This window comes from Caretta caretta, chromosome 14 (assembly GCF_965140235.1).
Source record: "Caretta caretta isolate rCarCar2 chromosome 14, rCarCar1.hap1, whole genome shotgun sequence".
NCBI classification, from domain to species: Eukaryota; Metazoa; Chordata; order Testudines; family Cheloniidae; genus Caretta; species Caretta caretta.
In genome coordinates this window covers 46,033,889-46,057,031 of record NC_134219.1, presented here as the reverse complement: position 1 = coordinate 46,057,031, position 23,143 = coordinate 46,033,889, and the positions used below count along the sequence as shown (strand labels likewise).

At 48.8% G+C, this 23,143-nt stretch overlaps 1 protein-coding gene across 1 annotated transcript in view; it reads right to left on the bottom strand.

The window, feature by feature from the left end:
• Window positions 1-23,143, bottom strand: part of LOC125621632 (uncharacterized) — a 65,857-nt gene that overhangs the window by 27,341 nt on the left and 15,373 nt on the right. The window contains exons 7-12 of the mRNA XM_075119107.1: window positions 12,066-12,588; window positions 11,074-11,591; window positions 8,721-8,801; window positions 7,915-8,041; window positions 2,587-2,685; window positions 786-2,225 (exon numbers count right to left, since the gene is read on the bottom strand). Coding sequence (XP_074975208.1) covers window positions 786-2,225; window positions 2,587-2,685; window positions 7,915-8,041; window positions 8,721-8,801; window positions 11,074-11,591; window positions 12,066-12,588 — 2,788 coding nt within the window. The remainder of the gene's footprint in view (window positions 1-785; window positions 2,226-2,586; window positions 2,686-7,914; window positions 8,042-8,720; window positions 8,802-11,073; window positions 11,592-12,065; window positions 12,589-23,143) is intronic.

Sequence of the window (23,143 nt, the reverse complement as noted above, 5' to 3'; positions counted from 1 at the left end):
TACAGATGTTTTTACCAGCTTAGGTTAAAACTTCCCCAAGGTACAAACTAGTTTACCTTTTGCCCTTGGACTTTATTGCTGCCACCACCAAGCGTCTAACAAATATATAACAGGGAAGGAGCCCGCTTGGAAACGTCTTTCCCCAAAAAATCCTCCCCAAACCCTACACCCCCTTTCCTGGGGAAGGCTTGATAAAAATCCTCACCAATTTGCATAGGTGAACACAGACCCAAACCCTTGGAACTTAAGAACAATGAAAAAGCAAGCAGGTTCTTAAAAGAATTTTAATTGAAGAAAAAAAGTAAAAGAATCACATCTGTAAAATCAGGATGGTAAATACCTTACAGGGTAATCAGATTCAAAACATAGAGAATCCCTCTAGGCAAAACCTTAAGTTACAAAAAGACACAAAAACAGGAATCTACATTCCATTCAGCACAACTTCTTTTATCAGCCATTTCAACAAAACAGAATCTACAGCATATCTAGTTAGCTTACTTACTAAGTTCTAAGACTTCATTCCTTTTCTCTTCCCGGCAAAAGCATCACACAGACAGTTTCCTCACTGGTCATTTTGATCACGTGCCAGCAAGGTTATCCTAGCTTCTTAACCCTTTACAGGTGAAAGGGTTTTTCCTCTGGCCAGGAGGGATTTTAAAGGTGTTTACCCTGCCCTTTATATTTATGACAGAGCCTCTCCCCTGTGTTGATTCTCTGATGTTTATAAAGGGATGAGCTCCTAGTGAAGGTTTTCCCACACTCACTGCATTCGTAGGGCCTCTCACCTGTGTGGCTTCTCTGATGATAACAAAGGTCTGATCTTTGAGTGAAGCTTTTCCCACACTCACTGCATTCATACGGCCTCTCCCCTGTGTGGATTCTCTGATGTTTAGAACGGTCTGAGCTCCTAGTGAAGCATTTCCCACACACACAGCATTCGTAGGGCTTCTCCCCGGTGTGGATTCTCTGATGAGAAGAAAGGGCTGAGCTGCTAGTGAAGGTTTTCCCACACTCACGGCATTCGTAGGGCCTCTCCCCTGTGTGGATTCTCTGACGATAAGAAAGGGCTGAGCTGCTCGTGAAGCTTTTCCCAGACTCACTGCTTTCATACGGCGTCTCCCCGGTGTGGATTCTCTTATGGTGAAAAAGGTGGGATCTTTGAAAGAAGCTTTTCCCACACTCACTGCATTCATAGGGCCTCTCCCCTGTGTGGATTCTCTGATGATTAGAAAGCGCTGAGCTGCTATTGAAGCTTTTCCAACACTCACCGCATTTGTAGGGCCTCTCCCCTTTGTGGATTCTCTGATGAGCAGAAAGGGCTGAGCTGTTCGTGAAGCTTTTCCCAGACTCAATCCATTTGTAGGGCCTCTCCCTTGTGTGGATTTTCTGATGCTTAAAAAGTTTTGATCTTCGAATAAATCTTTTCCCACACTCACTGCATTGATAGGGCCGCTCCCCGGTGTGGATTCTCTGATGGTCAAAAAGGTGTGATCTTTGCATGAAGCTTTTCCCACACTCACTGCATTCGTAGGGCCTCTCCCCTGTGTGGATTCTCTGATGCTGAAAAAGGGATGATTTTTCAATGAAGCTTTTCCCACACTCACTGCATTCATAGGGCCTCTCCCCTGTGTGGATTCTCTGATGCTGAAAAAGGGCTGATCTTTCAATGAAGCTTTTCCCACACTCACTGCATTCGTAGGGCCTCTCCCCTCTGTGGATTCTATAATGCCGAAAAAGGCCTGATTTTTCAATGAAGCTTTTCCCACACTCACTGCATTCATAGGGCCTCTCCCCTGTGTGGATTCTCTGATGCTGAAAAAGGGCTGATCTTTCAATGAAGCTTTTCCCACACTCACTGCATTTGTAGGGCCTTTCCCCTGTGTGGATTCTCTGATGAGCAGAAAGGCCTGATCTTTGAGTGAAGCTTTTCCCACACTCACTGCATGTATTTTTCATCTTTCTCCTGAGGATTTCCTGTTGGGTTCTGGTTCCCTTGAGGCCCTGCTGAGTTCCCCAACAGGAAATATATTTACCCATTTTCTCCAATGGGTGGTTTCCCTGTTCTCTTTCTGGTCTGTGATGAATCGCAAAGGATTTTCCCTGCTCATGACTCCTGGACACATTCCTTTTCCATCTTTGCGATAATTCTCTGTGTTTATCCACTTGCTCAACATTTTCCTGCTGAGAATTCTGCTCCTCCTTCTCACAGAGCATTGCATCACCTGCTGTGATAGAGAGAGAAACCTCAAACAGGGATGGAAAGGGGAAAACCAAACGAAAACAAGTGCTGGAGAGGGGTCAAATAAAAATCAGGTACTGAACATCCCCAGACTCTTCCACCAAATAGGAGAGAGGAGCGGGATCAATTCAGCCTTCACATCCCATCCAAATTCACAGGGGGAAGGGAGGAAACTTCTGCCTGGTGTCTGCTAGGATCTATAGGAAGCCATGAGCTATATTTACCCTGAGGATACGTCCCCTGCTAGAGACAATAATGAACTGAGAGACCTCCCAACACTTTGTAGGGCATCCCAGATGTTTCTTTCAGGCCCTTATAGATTCTGAGTTGGTTTAATGTTTCCTCACCTATACAGGGAGCTCTCAGGATCTCTCTTTCCTCTGGGACCCATGGCTCTTCCCCTTGTTCCAGCTGGGAGATCACATCAGGTTTGGAAACTGGAAACCCTGCTCAGATGAAACAAAACAAAGGACTTTAGTTGATTTCATAAGACTCTGTCATGAAAAAAACAAACATTCTATTAATTTAACTTCAGTGCTTAGTGTGAGCTGGTGTGCCTGGAGCAGTCCGTCACTGAAAAGGCCAAGGTCAGGGCAGGCTGAAAAAGGGATAGCATATCCTCCCCAAACTGGTGGTTAACACTGAAGTTAAACTCACCGACCAGTCACAAACTGCTTCTCATCATCCACACTGGTTACCGAGAAGCTGAAAAAAGAAATCACACAGCCCCCTTTATTGCATTCCAGTTCTCTGAGTCCCAGTCAGCACCTAGGTCCACTACAGTGAGAGGTGATTTAAAAACTTTGCTCAAAAACAAAATGTTCTTCTGATCCCAAGGGGTTAGCATCAGTACAGATTACGATAGGTTTGGATCTTACCCAAAATACCATGCTGCCAGCCAATCCTTTAGTATCTAAACTAAAGGTTTAAACAAAAGAAAGACAGAAAGAAGTGAAATGGGAAAGCAGTCAGGTACATTCCGAAATCTGTACATCAGGTTCTTAGCAGTACTGGTGAGTTAGTGGTTTGAAAATCCATCTGGAACATATCCACAGCTTGGATGGGTCATTCAGTCCTTTGTTCATTGCTTCAGTTTGTAGAGAAGTTGCTCCAGAGGTAGGAAGAGGGATTGAAGACAAAATGGAGACGATGCAGCTACCCTCTGTATATTCCTTTTGCCATGTGGTTTGTACTTCGTGTGTCCCAAACACAAATTTCACAGCAGATGGCATGGAAAAGCCTTGGAGTTCTCAGTACACAGGCGCACCCCTGCATGTCTCGCTGACTCAATAGGTGTATCCCCTTGGTCCTTTCCATGGGCTCATTGTACAGCTGATGACCCTGGATGGGCCATCGAACAGGCTAGGCAGTGCTGACGCCAATATGTCTGGGGGTGTCACCCAGAAACACTACACAAGTCTGGAACTACAAATATACCCTACATCTCTATATCTCACAAAAGAAAGGTGATACAAACAGAAAGAAAACGATCATACTTGGAAAATCATAATATTTTCACTGACGGCTTACATGGTACATCTAGCATGATTCATTGCAATTTTATCATATTGGTATTAATAATAAAATAATAATATAAAGAGTCTCACAATTCCACATAGTGTCACACTTAGTAAACCAGTGAATTCCCCAGGACCAGCTCCCCCGGTCCTTTAAGATGCCAAATACTCACATATCTGCTGGGAACACACACAGAGAGACATTGTGTCATTCTGTACCCCTATGTTCACTCTTCCAGAAAATTATGATCAATTTGGGACATAGTATGGCTTGTGAGATATCATTTGAAATCACATAATCTACTGGATATTATCCTCCTGTTAAAATGTGGAGCAACACTGTAAGTAAAGTTATGAGATTTTACTGTATGATATTACTGAAAAGTTATAATTTTGGGGAACACCCACAGACCAGTTCCCTCAGAGGCTGCAAGGCAAACAGCTGGTCAAATAGCCATTCTCCGGAAGTGGGAAGGTGTAAAGGAGATATTTACATTCCTTCAAAGGGACCACTTGAAACTCATATCGACAACAGACAGCCTATCACCATCACTCAGCTGAGAACGTAATTTCTTTCTAGTACAAAGGACTGAACTATAAAAAGAGGTGAGGAAAATGCTTGAGACTCTCTCTCTCCCCCCCCCTTTTCCTCTGTTCATGACAACTCCTGAAGAACTCAACTAGGGCGCAGGGGCGGGTTAGGGGAGTCCTGGCTGAAAGGACAGCCACCAGCCTGTTTTGGCATATTAAGAGAGAAACATTTGCTTTGAATCCGTTTTAGCTTGTTAAGTTAGATGTTAGTTTCTGTTTTATCTTGTATTTTTTTTGTAAACAATTCTGACTTTTAGGCCTCATTACCTGTCGTCACTTAAAATCCTTTTTTTAGGTAGTTAATTTTGTTTTATTGTTTTATGTAACCAGTGTGTTTGGATTAAAGTGTGTTGGAAACTCCATTTGGAATAACGAGGCTGGTGTATGTCATTTTCCACTGATGAAATGACAGACTTCGTATCAGTTTACATTGTTCAGTAGTGTGCTGGACAATGCAAGATGCACATTTCTGGGGGAAAGTCTGGGACCAGAGAATTTTCTGAGGTTCTCCTGTGGTGTACTGTAACTTGAGAGTCACTGACTAGCAGCAGTCAATACTGTGAAGCTGGGAGCGAGTTACATGCTGGAGACTGTGTGTTAACCGCCCAGGAGTGGCTCTTCTCGTGTAAAAGGCACTGCAGCTTGGGGAAATGAGCGGAAAAAGCTGTTCAATAGTTCAGATTGTACTGTGGTTAATGTCACAGACGCTCAGTTTCAAAGAGTCTCCTAAAAACACAGAGAAAGTAAATCCTTGTCCCAAAATTCGAAGATTCCAGACAGAGGGCAAGTCTCCCTGGCATTGCTTCTTGCTGACAGAGAAGTCCAGAGACAATGAGTCAGTCCTGGGGAAGCCGGGAACAGTAAGCATGGGCTGGTGGGGTTCAGTGGAGAAAGGAAACAGGAAGGGCAGGGATATTACTGAATGCAGGAGCTCAGCAGTACTAGATGTCAGGATAGCACGTATTGCAGCCCATTGGAAAACATAATCCCAACTATACATATAAAATGATAGGGTGTAAATTAGCTGTTTCCACTCAAGAGCGGGATCTTGGAGTCCTTGTGGAGAGTTCTCTGAAAACATTCACTCAAGGTGCAAAGGCAGTCAAAAAGCAAACAGAAAGGGATAGGGAAGACGACAGAAAATATCATATTGCTTCTCTATAAATCCATGGTACGCCCACATCTTGAATACCGCATGCAGATGTGGCTGCCACATCTCAAAAAAGATATACTGGAACTGGAAGAGGTTCAGAAAAGGGAAAAAAATATGATTAGGGGTATGGAAGAGCTTCCATATGAGGAGATGTCATAAATATAAAGGGAAGGGTAAACCCCTTTGAAATCCTTCCTGGCCAGGGGAAAGCTCCTCTCACCTGTAAAGGGTTAAGAAGCTAAAGGTAACCTCGCTGGCACCTGACCAAAATGACCAATGAGGAGACAAGATACTTTCAAAAGCTGGGAGGAGGGAGAGAAACAAAGGGTCTGTGCGTCTGTCTATATGCTGGTCTTTACCGGGGATAGACCAGGAATGGAGTCTTAGAACTTTTAGTAAGTAATCTAGCTAGGTATGTGTTAGATTATGATTTCTTTAAATGGCTGAGAAAAGAATTGTGCTGAATAGAATAACTATTTCTGTCTGTGTATCTTTTTTGTAACTTAAGGTTTTGCCTAGAGGGGTTCTCTATGTTTTTGAATCTAAATTACCCTGCAAGATATCAACCATCCTGATTTTACAGGGGGGATTTCTTTATTTCTATTTACTTCTATTTTTATTAAAAGTCTTCTTGTAAGAAAACTGAATGCTTTTTCATTGTTCTCAGATCCAAGGATTTGGGTCTGTGGTCACCTATGCAAATTGGTGAGGCTTTTTATCCAACATTTCCCAGGAAAGGGGGGGTGCAAGTGTTGGGAGGATTGTTCATTGTTCTTAAGATCCAAGGGTCTGGGTCTGTAGTCACCTAGGCAAATTGGTGAAGCTTTTTACCAAACCTTGTCCAGGAAGTGGGGTGCAAGGTTTTGGGAAGTATTTTGGGGGGAAGGACGCGTCCAAACAGCTCTTCCCCAGTAACCAGTATTAGTTTGGTGGTGGTAGCGGCCAGTCCAAGGACAACGGGTGGAATATTTTGTACCTTGGGGAAGTTTTGATCTAAGCTGGTAAAGATAAGCTTAGGAGGTTTTTCATGCAGGTCCCCACATCTGTACCCATGAAAAACCTCCTAAGCTTATCTTTACCAGCTTGTAATTTAGATTCAAAAACATAGAGAACCCCTCTAGGCAAAACCTTAAGTTACAAAAAAGATACACAGACAGAAATAGTTATTCTATTCAGCACAATTCTTTTCTCAGCCATTTAAAGAAATCATAATCTAACACATACCTAGCTAGATTACTTACTAAAAGTTCTAAGACTCCATTCCTGGTCTATCCCCGGTAAAGACCAGCATATAGACAGACGCACAGACCCTTTGTTTCTCTCCCGCCTCCCAGCTTTTGAAAGTATCTTGTCTCCTCATTGGTCATTTTGGTCAGGTGCCAGCGAGGTTACCTTTAGCTTCTTAACCCTTTACAGGTGAGAGGAGCTTTCCCCTGGCCAGGAAGGATTTCAAAGGGGTTTACCCTTCCCTTTATATTTATGACAGGAGAGATGAAAAAGACTGGGCCTTTTCAGTTTAGAAAAGAGACGAAAGGGGGATATGAGAGAGGTCTATAAAATCATGGCCACTCTCGAAGGACAGGACACTGGACTACATGGACATTTGGTCTGACCCAGCGTGGCCGCTCTTATGTACTAGGGAATCTAGTGAGCCCAGTGTAACGGGAGGGAGTAGGAAAATCCCTGGGTGTGGAGAACACTGGGAAATTAGAAGCTATATTTCAGGAGCAACAGATGCTAATTAGTCTAGAAAAGCAGAATGTGAAAAATAAGAATCGGGGTCATGTGACAATGAGGTAATCAAAAATCCAAGGAGCCTGCAGAGAAGAGAGGTGGTGGCTATTAAACGTGCGGATGGAGAAACAAGACTCTCCATGTCTTAGGAAGTTTCACTACCAAAATAAGCCATTTTCACATGCTGCAGTGCAATCCAGACCAATGAGGACTTGTGTCATCTGTAATCCTGGGTGAGATTCAATGTTCTGCTGTTGGAGCTCCCCTGTCTGGATACCCCAGCCAGCATTCAAGGACGCACTAAGTGTCTGTGTGATAAGTAGCCCTGGACCAGCAGCTCTGACTCCAGCAGCCTGCTTGTTACACCCCAAGCACATTCTGGTCCGGGTGGAGTAGGCTCAGGGTTTCCGAGAAGGCCGGGGGTAGGAAGCTTCTGTTGGTTATGCTGGACCTAAGCCCCAGTTTTCCTTGAGCAAAAAGAGATATCTGAAACTGTGCGATACTGCTCCTGTGCTCTGTTCCCAAAGTGTTCTTCAGCAGGGGAAGGTCTCTGGTCGTGTGTGTTACTGGCATATTGGGGTGATGCTGAAACAGGACAGAACAGAGATGCCATTGGGGGGTGGCGTGAACCGTATCTCTTCATTTCCCCTTCCAAGAACTGAGGGGACGGGAATCCTTACCCTGCAAGGTCACATTCTTATAGTTCTCCTGCATGACATCTCTGTAGAGAGCTCTCTGAGCAGGGTGCAGCAGAGCCCACTCTTCCCTGGTGAAATACACAGCCACCTCCGCGAAGGTCACCGGCCCCTGAGAGAGCAAAAGTCCAACACTCAGTAGCTGCTGCCCCTCTCTTTGTGTGGGAGAGGAGCCAATCAAATGGAAGCTCTGGGTGGATCACGGTCAGACTCCCACCCCCACCTCGCTCAGAGCATCCTGGAACCACCAGGGTGAGGGGACGAAGACAGAGCCCCACCTCTCTCCCACCAGATCCATCACACACCTACTAGCCACAGACTGATACAGGAGATGGAGCCCCCAGCAGGCTCCAGGGAGAGCTCCCTGGTAGGAAGTCCATCACGCTCCTCAGTGCGAGGAGCTGGATATGAAGGGAGGGGAATCTCCCCTAAGCCTGACTGGTGGGTGCCCTACTCATATCTCATGGCACCCGCTGCTTAGTCGGGTCAGGCTCCCGCACTATGAGTCTGGTTAGTTTTCCTAGCCCCATATAGGTGGGTTATTTTCTGATCAACAAATTAGAGCATTTCCACCTCCCAACCTCATGGGTCTGTTCCCAGAATCTAGGCCACTTATTCAATAACTCCCAGCAGGTTTGCCACCCCCCGTCCTCCTCCCTTTCTCCACCTTGTGGATTTCCTGCCCCGCACCAACCTCCAAACCAGACTGCGCAAACCTTCCTGTCTCTGGTGTATTTGCTGTCCCCCTCCCTCCAGAAGGAACCCACCCAAAACTCCCCAATAATCCCTACCTGAGCTGGCTCCACTGCAGCCATTTCTCTTCCCGGTCCCATGGGAGGAGCTGGAGTGAAACATGGACTTTGTTCTGTAGCCTGGGAGGGCGAGAAGCGTAATTGTGGGGGTTTCAGAACAGGCTTTAGTTAATTTCACAACAGAATTCCCCCAGGGCCCTTTCCCTGCAGACAGATATCCTAGATTCTGCCGTGCTGGAAAAAGGCTTGATCTCTTTATTTCAGTGTAGACCTGGCCCCTCCTGCCAGGCTAAGCCCACAGAGACATTTTTAACCTCCCTTCTCCCTCCCCCCACCCCGTAACAAAGTCCCTCAACACAATGCTAGAAAAGAGCAGAACCAAAGGAGTCACTCCAGGGGATTCCCTCGGACATGGACCTCACGGCAGCCACAACCGAGCAGGGGGAATATGGAGTCAGGAACTGGCTTTTCCTCTGTCTGATCCTTTTCTTGTTCACTGGAAAGTGATTCTGCCCAGGGATGCTGCAACACATGTGTCTGGGTGGAGTAGAGCTGGAAATCTCTCTTCCCACTCATTTCTACCACTGCCCCTTTCAGTCTCTCCTTCCCCTGTCCTCTCCCCCTGCCTCTCTGGCTGGGAAAGTCCCATTCCTGGGTTCTTTGCAATCCCACCACTGGATTTTCTCCTGACAATTGCTAATGGGAGGAGAAATGAGGAGGGGCTGTTTGTGCAGAGTCACTTTCTTGCCAGTCCCCAGCACTTTCCCTGCGGTCTTTCAGTTACCTGAAGTTTGTGGCTCAGAATTTGTATTAACAGAGCCCAGATCTGCCCCAAGGGGCTAGTACCAGCTAGAGAAAGTCAGCACCTGGGCCTGGCAGAGAAAAAGCTTTAATTAAGGTCACTTCCCAGCACAGAAGCCCCGCAAGGGTAGCAGCAAGCTGGTCTCCCGGATCAGCATGGAGGCTGCAGCACCTGACCCAGGAAGCTGAACCCCAATATCCTTAGGCAAGAGGAACAGAGCCTTTGAGCAGCCTTCCCTCCTTCAGCTCTCTGGGGAGAGCAGCTAATGAGAGCACCTTCTCACAGGGAGAATTGCTAATCTCATTTGCCCCACTGTTCATCTGGAGTCACTCCTTGTCTTTCCATACAGTGACTCTGGATTAACAATGGTCTCAATGAAACCAGATTTCAGGAAGGATGAGTCCAGAGTGATGTGGAAGAGGTCATTGTGTAGCAGTGCTAACCCCCTTCCCACCTCCCTCACCCCCACATCTAGGAGAAGGACTCGGGGCACAAATTTAATAGCAGCCCCCAGAGCCTCTGCCATGCCCTTTGCCTAGGACTCCCCTCCTCCCGTTTTGCCATTTTGCAAATTAGAGAGAGGAAAGTGGAAAATCAGAGGGATTTTATATCAGTTGTTGATAGGAGGTAAAATCTGAGTGTATTTCACATCAATATTTGAAAAATGAATACAGAGGAAATGGGGAACATTTCCAAACATTTTATTTCCACGTTGAAGAATCTGAGGAAAAAGTGTAAATCTGAGATTTTCTTAGTATTTTATAATTAGAGAGACAGGGAAAATCTCAGGGCATATTCAATTAGAAATAGACAACTAGAGAAAAAGCGGGGCAAATGTTTAGGTTATTTCATAACAATCTTTGAGATTTGCAAAGAATACATGTCACAAACTAAGTAATTGATAACATGAGAGAAAAACACCAAGATCAGAGGGAATTTTATATTGCTATGAAATAACTAGTTGGAAAAGGGGACCTGTTTGACTGGATTTTATATACTGTGCAATACATAAACAGAAAGTGATGGTTCCCCGTCTGCCTCCATTCACACGGGCAGCAAGGAGCCCTTTGAAGAGGCGATTTAAGAGGGCAAAGGAGGAGGAGGAGCTGGAAGGCTTTCTGGGTGAGGGTCAATGGACAGCTGGGGAGAACTGTGTTGGCAGTTTGGGGCCAGCAAGTGGGATTGGGAAACCGGGGTCTGGGCAGTCTCCACGGGGGACACTTGCTCCTCGCTTCCCCCACCCTGGCGGAGAAGAGGCGTCTCATCCCATCCCCACTCCAGGGGCAGCCATGTTTTGGGCACCGACTCAGGGAACAATGTCTCACCTAAACAAGGACAAAGCGCTGCAGGTAAAATGGGTGAGAAAATCCCCCACACCAGAGATTTGAAATTGACATTTGAGAATTATGGCGAGAACAGGGGGAAATCGGGAGAGAGCTGATCATTTGAGGGGAAAGTGGGGCGGGGGGGGGAATCACCCCGGATTTTATAGCCACGTGTGAGATAATGAGAGAGAAAAGGGGAAGAACTGGAGAGAATTTGTATCAGGGTGTGAGCGGCACCAGCAGGGAAAGGATCCAATTCACTCACCTCCCGCCCCCCCTTCTCCCCCGGGGGTTTCCTGAGGCTGCTCAGGGACCGTTCAAGCCCCCCCGGACCCCCCCCGGGTCCCGGCGGCGCGGGGCAGGGCCTGGCTGCGGCTCCCCTGGGGCTGGGCAGCCCCGAGGCGTCTCCCAGGTGCGGCAGGACGCGGCCCCGCGGAGGAACGAGCTCCTGGCCGCAGCCCGGGGCCGGGCCGCCTCCGGGGGGGGCCGCTCGCTGCCCCCGTCCCCTCCCGGGCCTGCCCGGGCCCTGTTGCCGGCAGAGAGCGGCCCCCCAGCCCGGCCCCGCGGGGTCGGGGTCTCCCAGCCTCGCCCCTTCACCCGCTGCCCCGTCCAGACCCCGCCGGGGGGCGCTGGGCTCCCGCTGGGACAGCAGCTCCGAGCCCCCCCGGGCGCGGCCCCCCCCGGGAGCAGGTCCCGGCGCCGCCCGATGCCGGGTCCCCGCGGACACTGGGGCAGCGTCACCGCCCCGCCCCCGGGGCTCGCTCCGGTACCTGGAGGCGGCAGCTCGGCAGCGGGGCGGGCAGGGCAGCGGGAGCAGGGCGCGGGCCGGGCGCGGGGGGGTTAATGAAGGTCGCCCCGGCACAGACCCTGCCGCTCAGCCCGCTCCCGCAGCAGCCGGTGAGCTCTGCCTCTGCGAATGCGGGACTCCCGCCCTGCTCCGCTCCGCCCCGCCCCCCTCCATCTGCGCATGCCCAGAGCTCGAGCGGCACCAAACGCTTCTCCACCTTGAGAGAGGCGCCAACGGCCCCGCACGAGCCCGGCTCGTCCTCCCCGGTCCGACGTCACTTCCGCTCGCGGGAGAGTCAGGAACTACCTCTCCCAGCCTGCCCCGGGGCCGGTTCCGCCCTCTCCAGCCCAGGTAAGGGCAGGTGCCGGGATCAGCGTGATTCCCTCCTCCCGCCGGCGCCTCATCCCCTTCCGCCACAGAGACCCCGCCCAGCCCCACACTGGGCCGGCGCCTCTCAGACCCGCCCCCACCTTGGCAGCAGCGGCGCCTTCTCAGGCGAACTCTCGTGTCCCCGGGCTGCTCGCTGGGGGGCGGAGCCTCAGCTCCCGGGGGCGGAGCCTCAGCTCCCGGGCCCGACCCGCCCCTCCGCGCGCGCGGCTTCTTGCTGGGCTCCCGAGGGCAGCACGTCGCGACCGGTGTCGGCTCGGTGAACCCGCCCCGCCCCGCCCCGGGGCGCCTGCGGCAGGGCCCCGCGCAGGGGCGGGCTCGCTGCGGCCGGGACCGACGCGGGCAGGGCGTGAGGCGCCGCTTTTGGCGACAGACGCGGCTGGACTTGTCGATGCTCCGACGCTGTTGGCCCCTTCCCGCCTTCCCGCCTCGCTCCCTGTTTTCCAGACCTTCCGTTTTCACACACTCTCCCAGGGCGCTCTCCGGGCCGGGGTCTCTCAGTCCTTCAGATCGTGAGGAGAAACCTCTCCACCACCGGTCCCTGGCGACCCCCACTCCGGGCGCCCATCTGCTGTGTCCTTCTGGCCACCGGGGTTTCTGTCCATCCTTTGGGAGAAGGTCACGGGAGGCCGCATCAAAAGCCGTACTCGGGGCAAGACAGGCCCCATCGGCCGCTTGTGGGCCTGTTCCGCTGTTCCGGAAAGCGGCCGGGTCGGTTTGACATGTGAGGAGGCTGCTGGAAATGCCCTTTTTCAGCAAAGTTGGGCCTGTCGCTGCTGCACCGTGGGTTTGTGAGACTGCGAGCTGTAGGAATCAGCCTCATCCGACGGCCTTTTTAGAAGCGAGGTCGGACCTCTGGCTGCGGCGGGCAGCGAATTCTTACCCCGAGCAGTTCCCGAGAGCTGCGAAGGGCCCCGGCTGCTGGCCTTGTGGCGTTCTGAACGCCAGTTATTAGCTGTTACGCTAACAGAAAGTGAGATGGATTGGGTATGAGCTACAGATATGACAGTCTTAACTCCTCTGCTGACAAAACATGAAAATAACCTTTTCCTTAGGTATGTTTCCGGATGGTACACAGCTGTGGCCAGCTCAATTAGGGCCCAGTTGGCCCTGATAAGGGGGCTGTGAGCCAGAAGCTGGAGAAGTCTCACTCTAGCCCTGGAGTGAGTGGGAAGGGGAGTAGGGTACCTGAAGTGGAGCAGTGCTGGGGAAGGGCAAGGGGAGCTGCGGAGCTCCAACCTTTTAAACCCCCAGGCTGCAGGCCTTGGTGAAGGCCTATGAAAAGGTACTGGGGCTGCAGAGGGGCAGCCCGGGCATAGGCAAAGGCAGCAGGTCCTAACCCCTTGCCGATGATGAGTGGCCATTACACTGCAGTCTGCCCCAGTGACTGGGGGCAAGATGATGACTGGCAGCAGCCACTGAGGCAAAGTCGGTTTAGAGGGTTGGGGGTTCCCCTGGGCGGGGAAACTCAGAATAAGGGGCTACTGCAGGGGCAGCACCCCATGGTAAAGGGCACCGGGGTCCGGCAGGGACACAGGTGCCAGTGGCAGGCTAGACACTGGCCAGTAGGAGGTGCTCTGTACACTGGAGAGCTAATTCCCTAGGAGGTGCTGTGCTGGTGAGTCTCCACCTCGCTACAGTGCGATTGGATTAGAGGAGATTTTCTGGCAAGAACCACCAGGAGAGCAATGTATGTGTAATATAACTATGTTAAAAACTCCCACCTTTCCCTATTACTTCCCAGGTCATGAGGGTAAAAGAACTAACACACTGGATACCAGTAATATTCTAAACTTTTACTTTTCTTGTTCCCCACCTTCATGAGCCAGCTAGCCTGCAATCCTGGTGCTAGATTGGAGCCAGTGCCCCAGTAGGGTAAAGCCCCTTATCCCATTCCTGAACCCCTCAGCCAGCCAGCCCCCTTCCCTGGAGTCGGATCAGAGCCGGCACGCTCTCTATAGAAAGGCCCCATATCCATTCCCTGCCCCTCTGGGCCAGCCAGTCCCCCAACCCTGAGGGTGAACTGGAGTCAACACTCCCAAGACGGGAAAGGCCCCATATCTGATTCTCACCCCCACCCCCCACCTCTTGTTTGGCTTCTGGAACCTACGACATGATTTGCTGACTGCTACAGGGGTGTGTTTTCTCTGTGTCCTGAAATAGCTCATTTCACACTGGTCACACCCTGTGCTGGGCTTTGGACATCCCAGCTCTGAGACCACATCCCTGGGCACCAAGGCTGCTACTGACCATCACTTTGTGCCTGTTAGTGTCTCAGTGAGGAATTGGGGTGCAGAAGTGGGTGAAGAGAACTCAGAGACCATCAACCTTAGGGCTTTTCTGGGGGAGCCCTGGGTGCCCTTCTTATGAGGGGCTGGATCCACAAAAGCCAGTGTGCTGGATGGAGAGCTGCCGAAGCCAGCCAGTCAGAACAGCTAAGGACAGGGGTGGCCCAAGCCTTCTGCCACAAAGGGACTTAGGTGCCTCCTGTTGGTTGTCGTCAGTTGGGCTCCTAGCCTGGTCAGCCCTGCTCACCTAACTCCACCGGAGGTGGAACCCTTGTTCTATGCCCGAGTTCAGTGGTTTGAGCACTGAGTCAGCAAGTGGGAGACCCTACTTCAAAACCCATCTCTATCTGATAGGAGCAGCTATGGGCACCCAGGTCTCCTACATCCCAGCTGGGTGCCTTGGGTGGGGCAGTCTCAATTGCCCCTGCTGGCGCTGTTCCACTTTGCATAAATCATTAAACATTAATTGCACCCGGGAGAGTGATGCTGCAGGCTGGTGGTCAGGGCACCCACCTGGGAGATCAGGGTTCAAATTCCCAGTTCCAATGATTTAACCAAACTGGAGCACCTTCAACAGGAGAGATGGAGAACGACCCACAGCAGAAGATCCCCTGACAATGATTTACAAGCTTTCAGTAGAGATCTCACTGCTGTGCTTCCTGGATAAATATCATAAAATCAGTGTATTCGGTGTGGTGAGTTTGTCAGGTCTGAGACAGGAGTTGCTTGTAAATAACAGTGACTCCTTTGCCAATTGGCACCAATCAGCTTTTGTCATGCATGCACTGAGCTATACCGTCCCACTCTGATAGAACAGAAAGGCCAGCACAAAAAATAGGGAAAGGACTAATAAGATACTAAAATGACAATGGTTGGAACTCTCCATTTCTCTCAGTCTTTGGATTGATGGGTACTAAGAGCTGTAGCTACAGTTGAGGAACCAGGCGATCAGACAGCTGGCTCAGCCCTCCATACTAGTAGCTTTCTCACATACAGGGAGATGGGTCAAAATTGGAATTGATGTCATGACTTGCTTCCCATAGGGGATCAATCTGTCTAACGCTATCTCTACACTTCAAACACTGGAAGTATTCTTCTGACAACCTAACACTGTCTACACTGGGGCTCAGGTCAGTGGAGTGGATTTTTCACACCCTTGAGAGATGGAGCTATGTCAACATAGCTTTTCAGCGTAGACCAGCTTTAGATGGCTTTTTGATATGAAAGGCAATGGAGTTCAGCCTTTTCCTTCGTATTGATGGTTGACGATGGCGGTTTTCCTACCTGCTGGACACGTCCTATGACAGATGTGATGCCTCTCTGTTGCAAATTAGAGAAGTGGGGAAGTCAGTGACCCTTACAGTGTAAGTGGGCAAAAAGTTACACAACTTGTCTCGAGTAGTTTTCCTTTTAATAGAAATTGACTTTGAGGCTAAGCAAAATGAGTTCTATTTGAAATACAAAAAATTAAAATCTATACTGGGCCAATATTCTCTTATACACTCTCTCTCACACACATTCTCCCACCCCAACCTTTGGAGCAAGGTTTTCTACCAGAACTTCTTACACTACAGGGGGTAAATTAAATCAAATTAACTTTTCAAGATTGGCTATCACTTCCTGTACAACTAAAAAAACAAGACCGCTTTCAGTATTCCAAAATCATTCAGATTATCACACAATTAGTCTCTTACTCTTTAACCGATAACGTCACCTATCATTTCATTTTCATTGGTAACAATAACATATTCAAAGATTACAAATTCTTGTCATATGTTGGGATTAAAAGAAAACTCATTGCCAACAACTGAACCTTGGCTCAAGTTGTGGTTTGTCCCAATGTAGGTCCCAACCACTTCTGGGAGTTCATATATCTCAGGATCTTCTGCTATGTGTGTTGGTGGAAGAGGTCTCCTTTGTGGGAAGGTTTGCATCGTGAGGAAAAATACCTCTTTTCTCACTTTTTAATCTTTCAAAGTAGGAGGAGGTAGAGGAGAAGTGATGCAAATGCATAAAACACAAGAGAAAACTGTCTGGTCTACACTAAAGATATTTATCGGTATAACTTGCTGGAGAATTCTCCGTACCTTGAAGTCTTTAAACTACGATTTGAGGACTTCAACAGCTCAGACATAGGTAAGAGGTTTATTACAGGAATGGGTGGGTGAGATTCTGTGGCCTGCGTTGTGCAGGAGGTCAGACTACATGATCATAATGGTCCCTGCTGACCTTAAAGTCTATGAGTCGAACTATATTGCTCAGGGGTGTGAAAAGTCCACACCACTGAGCAACGTACTTACAGAGCCCCAGCCCCCCGTGCAGATAGCGCGACATCAAGAGGAGAGTTTCTCCTGCCAAGACAGTCGCCGCCGCTTGCGGGGCTGGACTAATACAGTCCAGAGCAGAGATCTCTCCCCTTGGCTTAGAGCATCTGTAAACGCAGTGCTACAGGAGTGCAGCTAAACTGGGCAGCTGCGCCAGCATCAGCTCACAGCGTCAGGCACAAAACCACCGACTCAGGACTCAACACGGGTGGATCCTGATGTCTGAAACTGGAGCCCGACACATTCATTGCCTCGCTGCTTGTCATCATTTCCACCGCCTCAAAGTCCTTGGTACCCAATCAGGTAGCCAGGGTGGGATCCACGGAGAAGGGACGTCCCATGAAGCATTGGATCAAAATGGTGAAGGATGATCGTTCTCAATCTAACCCTGGTATCCTTTGGAATGGTAATCAGTGACAGTAAACGAGTAAGTGGGCTTGTACAAACAATTTTCCTGGCCACCATAGCTTCCTTTACTGGATCTGTTAGCCGACGGCCAAGGATGTTTGGTGAGGTGCCAGCTATGCCCGTTTATACCATCCGTGACTTTAACCGCTAGGACGCACTGTCCCTTCGCGGCGGGCAGTCAATACTGACTGACAGGTGCCCCAATGGCAGCACTAAGAGCCTCTCCACACCCGTGACTTTAACTGCTAGAGCTCAGAGCTCCTTCGCAGCGGGCAGCCAGGATTGACTGACAGGTGCCCCAAGAGTTTGCCCCGTGGAGGCGGCACAACTCAACGCTAGGCTCTTAGTACTCTCACCTAATGGCCAGGCTTTAGAGCCAAAACGCCTGAGGTTCTTTAATTGTGTTGGCTGCGTTACAGTAAACCAGAGAAAACAAGTCAGGCTTATGCACAAATGGTTACCAAAATTTATTAAGCTAGATTCTAATCATGTGGTTACAAAATTGCTAGTGCCTACTTATTTAAATGTAGAGATGTTACACACACAGACAAGTTACAAAACTGAAGCCACAATCCCAAAGAAAGAAAACAAAGTATAGAGCTCTATTTCAAAATATGTGTACACTAAAGATAGGAGATCAGGTGTGGGTGCTTCTTACCCTCCTTGCATCTCTCGATTCCAGCGGTGCCAAGCCAGGATCGGTCACTCAATTCCGCGGAAAGACGAATAAGGGACAAGGCTTAGGGACCCTCTTAGCTGCAGAAGCCTTGGGAGGCTGTCACTTATCTGACCAGCAGATAGATAGTGAAAAGCACTCAAAAATCATGGTGCTGTAGGTCCCCTACTTATACCTCTGTACTCCTTTATTCTCTTTCTCCTTTCTTATGCCAAATTGAGGCTGGTCTGTCTGGGTGACGCCAGCTTTCGCAAGAGTAGTTTACACTTGCAAGGGAGAGAAACAATAAGTTTCGACTACTGGACATTTCTTTTATCAGGGTAAATATTTTCCCACCTAGGATGTTGGTGTGTGCACATCACGCTATTTAGTAGGGGCTAAGAGCCATGTCTGTCACAGGGCCTCTGCCTGCTGTGAGCTTAATCATTGTATATGTTCCCAGAGGCACATTGTAGCAGCACACCTGTGCTTTTCACAGCTTCAAAGGCTGTGCTGGAATATATGTTAAGTGCCCTGTTCCGGCTTCCTCCTGTGTTTCCAGCAATGCTGGTCTGAGAGGGGGGGGCTGGCTGTCTGGCTACATTCCACCCCCTGATGCACCACACTACATCCCAGATTGCAAGGTGGCGGTGATGCCAGCACCTCTTGCCCTCCTTGGGGAAATCTAGAAATACCCAACAACCAAATTAGAGGATGAGGGTTCGCGGAATTGGTTAGGATCCCTTTTTAGCTCTAGGTATCTGATTTGCGTGGAGGAAAGAGCAGTTTGAATCAAACGCTTCATAATACATAAAGTTACACAAAAAACAATTACAATAATTAAAATGGTTAAAACAGTATTCACAACCGAATGTAAAAACGGGGAGAGGGAATGTAAAAACGGGGAGAGGGAAAGTGTTGAGCTAACCATTGCATCCATGAGGTTTGTCCATTCTCAGCCACTGCATGTAGTGGTACAAATTCAATTCCCAGTCCATTGGTTGAATCTAGCAAGGTGCACATCCAGCAATTTGTAGTACCAGCAGCTGAGGCGATGGTTTGGATTGCTCCCCGAAGAGGATGTTCTGGTATTGCCAAGGTGACTGGAGCCAACAGAAGGATCATGAGGGCTTGCAGGAACATATCTCTGGTGGGTCGTGTTCTAGCTAAAAAACTTATTTTAACACTAAAAGCAAAAATTACACCTACTATTATAAGTAATGGCAAATATATCAACAGTCCATAGTAGTCTCTAGTGATCAGACAGGTCTGCTGCATGGTCCATTTTGCTGACAGGTTAGCTGGCAGGTTGCTCGGAACCATGGGACCATTCCTGCAATAAATCACATGGTCAGCCAGTCTTGGATGCGATCCAAGCCTCTGTAATGGTTATTAGCCTTTTATCAGCATTTAAGGCACTCCATACACCTTTCTCTTTATAGGCATGCAAAACGCAGGTAAAGGTTCCCAGGGCTGGGTGTTTAATCACAACAGTGTCTCCGGGAGCATACTTGGAACTGTGCAGTGGTGTTCTGGCAGGGGAGATAGCTTTCCCTGTAGGGAAGAATCCCCTGCTGATTGGACTTCCTGTAGGAGTCTGTCTGTTGTTTAATCTCTGCACCACTTCATCCAGTCTGTCTCCCCATGTGCGATCAGTAGGCTTCAAGTGATTCTTTAGCAACCCATTCCAGTGCTCGACCATGCCATTAGATTGAGGTCGATATGGAAGGTGGAAGGTCCATTGGACTCCATGGTTAAGGGTCCATTCCCTTATAAGTTTATTCTTAAAATGCGAACCATTATCTGATTGGATTTCTTGAGGCATTGGGACAATTGCTGTTAAGCGGTTTAGTCCCATAACTGTGGACAACCCTGTTGCCAATCGGGTTGGATATGCAAAACCAATCCCTGAAACAATTTCTACCCCAGTCAAGATGTATTTCCACCGCTGCCTTGTAGTGGGCAGTGGTCCGACATAGTCGACCTGCCAGGTTGCCCATAGTGTTTTTCCATCTCTTAGCCTGGCAAACCTTTGTCCTTCTGCTATATGTTTTCTAGTCTCAGCACAAATAGCGCAGGCTTGCACCAGGTCTCTAGCCTGTCTGTGGGTGATAGGCCACCCCCTGATATGTGCTTGCCGCACTAACTCATCACTTCCTGTGTGTCCTAAATTATCATGTAACCATGAATATAAGCGTTCCCATTCTACTTGTGTGGTAAAGAGCTGGGCAGCTGCATCGGCTAAATTGTTTAACTGTGCAGCTGGGGTATTAGTCCTCTGATGAGCTGAGACATGTCCTATAGACAGGGGTTGTTGCAGGGCATGCTGATATAACCACTTCCAGTATTCCAGTCCCCAGACTGGTTTACCTCCTATTTCCCAGTGGTTATTTTTCCAGTTAGTGATCCACTGAGTGGCACCTGCCCATACAGCATAGGAGTCCGTATATACTGCGGTGGCTCCTGCTTCACAGGCCAGTTTAATTGCAGCCAATTCTGCAAGTTGTGCTGACCCATCAATTTCAGCAGTTAGGGGTGCTGCAGAGGTGTCTGCAGGCACTGCTGCAGCTTTTCCCTTCCATTTTCCTTTTACCAGCCTGGCACTGCCATCAGTGAACCATACTCCCTCAGGCTTAGAAGGATCAAATGGGGCAGCATCCTTAATGGGAGACTGCTGTGGAGGCAGGCGGTATTCATCAGGCATTCCTACTTTCCATAGGGATTCCTGAATCATAGTGGGGTTTTGTGCAGTGTCTGCACTACCTACCCTGTGGTGTATGTAAAGTGCCCATCTTTGGATAGTCATCTTTTGTGCTACACCAGGTGGTAACTCTTTCCCTTCCAATATAGGTTTAATGATTGGAAGAGGAGTGTGAATTGTGATGTCCTTATCCTGAGTTAATTCCTCAGTTTCTCTCAAGGCTGTGTAAGCTGCCAGAAGCACCTTCTCATAAGGTGTGTAGTTAGCCTGTGACCCTTGCCATGACTTGGAACCAAACTGAATTGGTCGTCTGGGAGCAGTGTCACTTTCTTGCCAGAGAGCATAAGACATTCCAGTGGCTCCCACAGTTAGGTACAAATGGAATGGGGCTTCAGGATGTATGGGACCCAGAGCCTGATAGGTGTGTATCTCCCCTATCAGTTCCCTGAGGGCTTCCTCATGGGCAGGAGCCCATTCCCAGGCAGCACTTTTCTTTAACAAATTGTACAATGGTCTGGCTATAATGGCAAAGCCAGGTACATGTTTTCTCCAAAACCCCAGGGTTCCCAAAATCTGTCTCAATTGATCTTTACTTTCAGGGGAGGGTGCCTGATTTAGCTCTTGCACAGTGTCATTAGGCACAGACCTCCTACCTCCCATCCATACAGTACCTAAGAATTTTATCTCTTGGGAGGGACCTTGGCATTTCTCAGCTGGTAACTCTAAATTAAGGGCTTCTAGTGCTCCTTTGATTTGATTCATAGCCTCCTGTACCTCTTCTGAGGTTTTCCCACCTATTAAGATGTCATCAATGTATTGCACAGTTTGTACATTGGGTGGCAGGATAAGGTCATCTAGGACCTTTGCCAGTGCCCCATGGCAAATAGTGGGTGAGTGTTTAAACCCTTGTGGCATTCGGGTAAAAGTGTATTGTACACCTTTCCAAGTAAAAGCAAATCTTTCCTGGTCAGCTGGTTGCAAAGGGACCATGACGAACATGTCCTTTACATCTAATACTGCTAGCCAGGGTTTATCCCAGGTTTGTATGGTGTTTACAATATCTGTTATGCTAGGGACTGCTGCAGTTAATGGTCCAGTGTTACTGTTTAGCTTCCTATAGTCTATAGTGAGTCTCCATTTGCCATTTGGTTTCTTGACGGGCCACACAGGAGAATTAAAGCGAGAGTGGGTACGAATTAAAATTCCTCGCTGTTCCAAATTTTTGATCAGGTCAGTAACAGGGCTTATGGCCTCAGCTGGGACATTATACTGCTTTATAAAAAGAAAAGGAGTACTTGTGGCACCTTAGAGACTAACCAATTTATTTGAGCATGAGCTTTCGTGAGCTACAGCTCACTTCAGTGAGCTGTAGCTCACGAAAGCTCATGCTCAAATAAATTGGTTAGTCTCTAAGGTGCCACAAGTACTCCTTTTCTTTTTGCGAATACAGACTAACACGGCTGTTCCTCTGTATACTGCTTTATGTTTGTTACTGTTGAGGGCGGGAGAGCAGGCGTGCTGCTAAGTAAGTTTACAGAATAGTGGGGAGGGCTTTCCTCTTCCAAGTGGGTGGCATGAGGAACAGAACTGACTCCAAAGCCCATCTTTCCCCATTAATCCTTCCCTTCTTTCCTCTTAAAACATCCATGCCCAGTATGTTGGCATTGCCCAAAATCACCTCATATTTTCGGGGCTGATGGTGGGGTTGCAAGGGGATATCCAGTTTTATCTTAACTAATGGGTAAGTTATGGTACTGTCATTTACTCCTGTAACAAGTACTTGCTTTCGGCCAGTAGGTGGCGAGCCCTGAAAACTTTCTCGCTTAATCATGGACATTTGAGCCCCTGTGTCCATTAAGAAAGGAATAATGTGTTTGTCATTTACAGTTACATGTATCCGGGGGTCTTTTGCTGTTGTTTTCTCCTCTTTGGATTTAAGCTGGTTTATTAGGAGAGGAGATTGACCCCCGCAAGCTAGTTTCCCTGCTCTGGTAACTCTTGCAGTTGCCGCAGCAATGGAGTATACCGGGTGTCTGCAGGTGGGGAAAGAGGAGAGAGCTGCAGAGGTGCACTGGGAGTAGCATTAGTTGTCTCCCAGTCAGCTCTTTTAAAGGTGGTTAATAATTTTAGCCGCTCTGTGGGCAGTCCATTTATCACATCTCTGGGATAACCTAAAGCCAGACATTGTCTCCACAACTTGGCTCTAAGCTCCTTTTCCTCCTGGGTTGGCTCTCGCTTGTTTTTATGTCCTTTAGACGGTGCCCCCTTGTTTCCCTGAAGGGAACGCATCTTAGCTTTGCCTGTCAGTGCTCTGATGTCTCTGAATTCTCTAAAGTATGACACCAGAAGGTTTAGCAGTGCCCGAAAGGTACTATGTGCTGCAGCTTCTGATCTAAGGGACAGTGCCATAGCCCTGTGGTTACTCGGAACTCCCTTAAGCAGGGGTCTGAGATCATCTACATCTACCTGACCCTCCCATGGGCTTTCATAGGCTAACCCTTGAGGGTTTTGGCCAAGCATGCTAATGACAGCCACAGTTAATAGAGCTGTTTTTACCTCATCTATGTTGGTCCAGTGCATTACTGTGGGTTCATCTCGGTCTGCTGGGTAAATTCCTCTTGCCCATTGACAAGCCAGAGACCAAAGTGTTTTAGGGGTGTTCCCCTCTGAGTGTTCCAGGAATATTCCTGCAACTAAGTTAAGGCGCTCAGTTTCTTGGGCTGTCAGGCGTATATATCCACCCCCAGTGTCCCAGAGGCGGACCAGCCACTCTATTATACCTTCC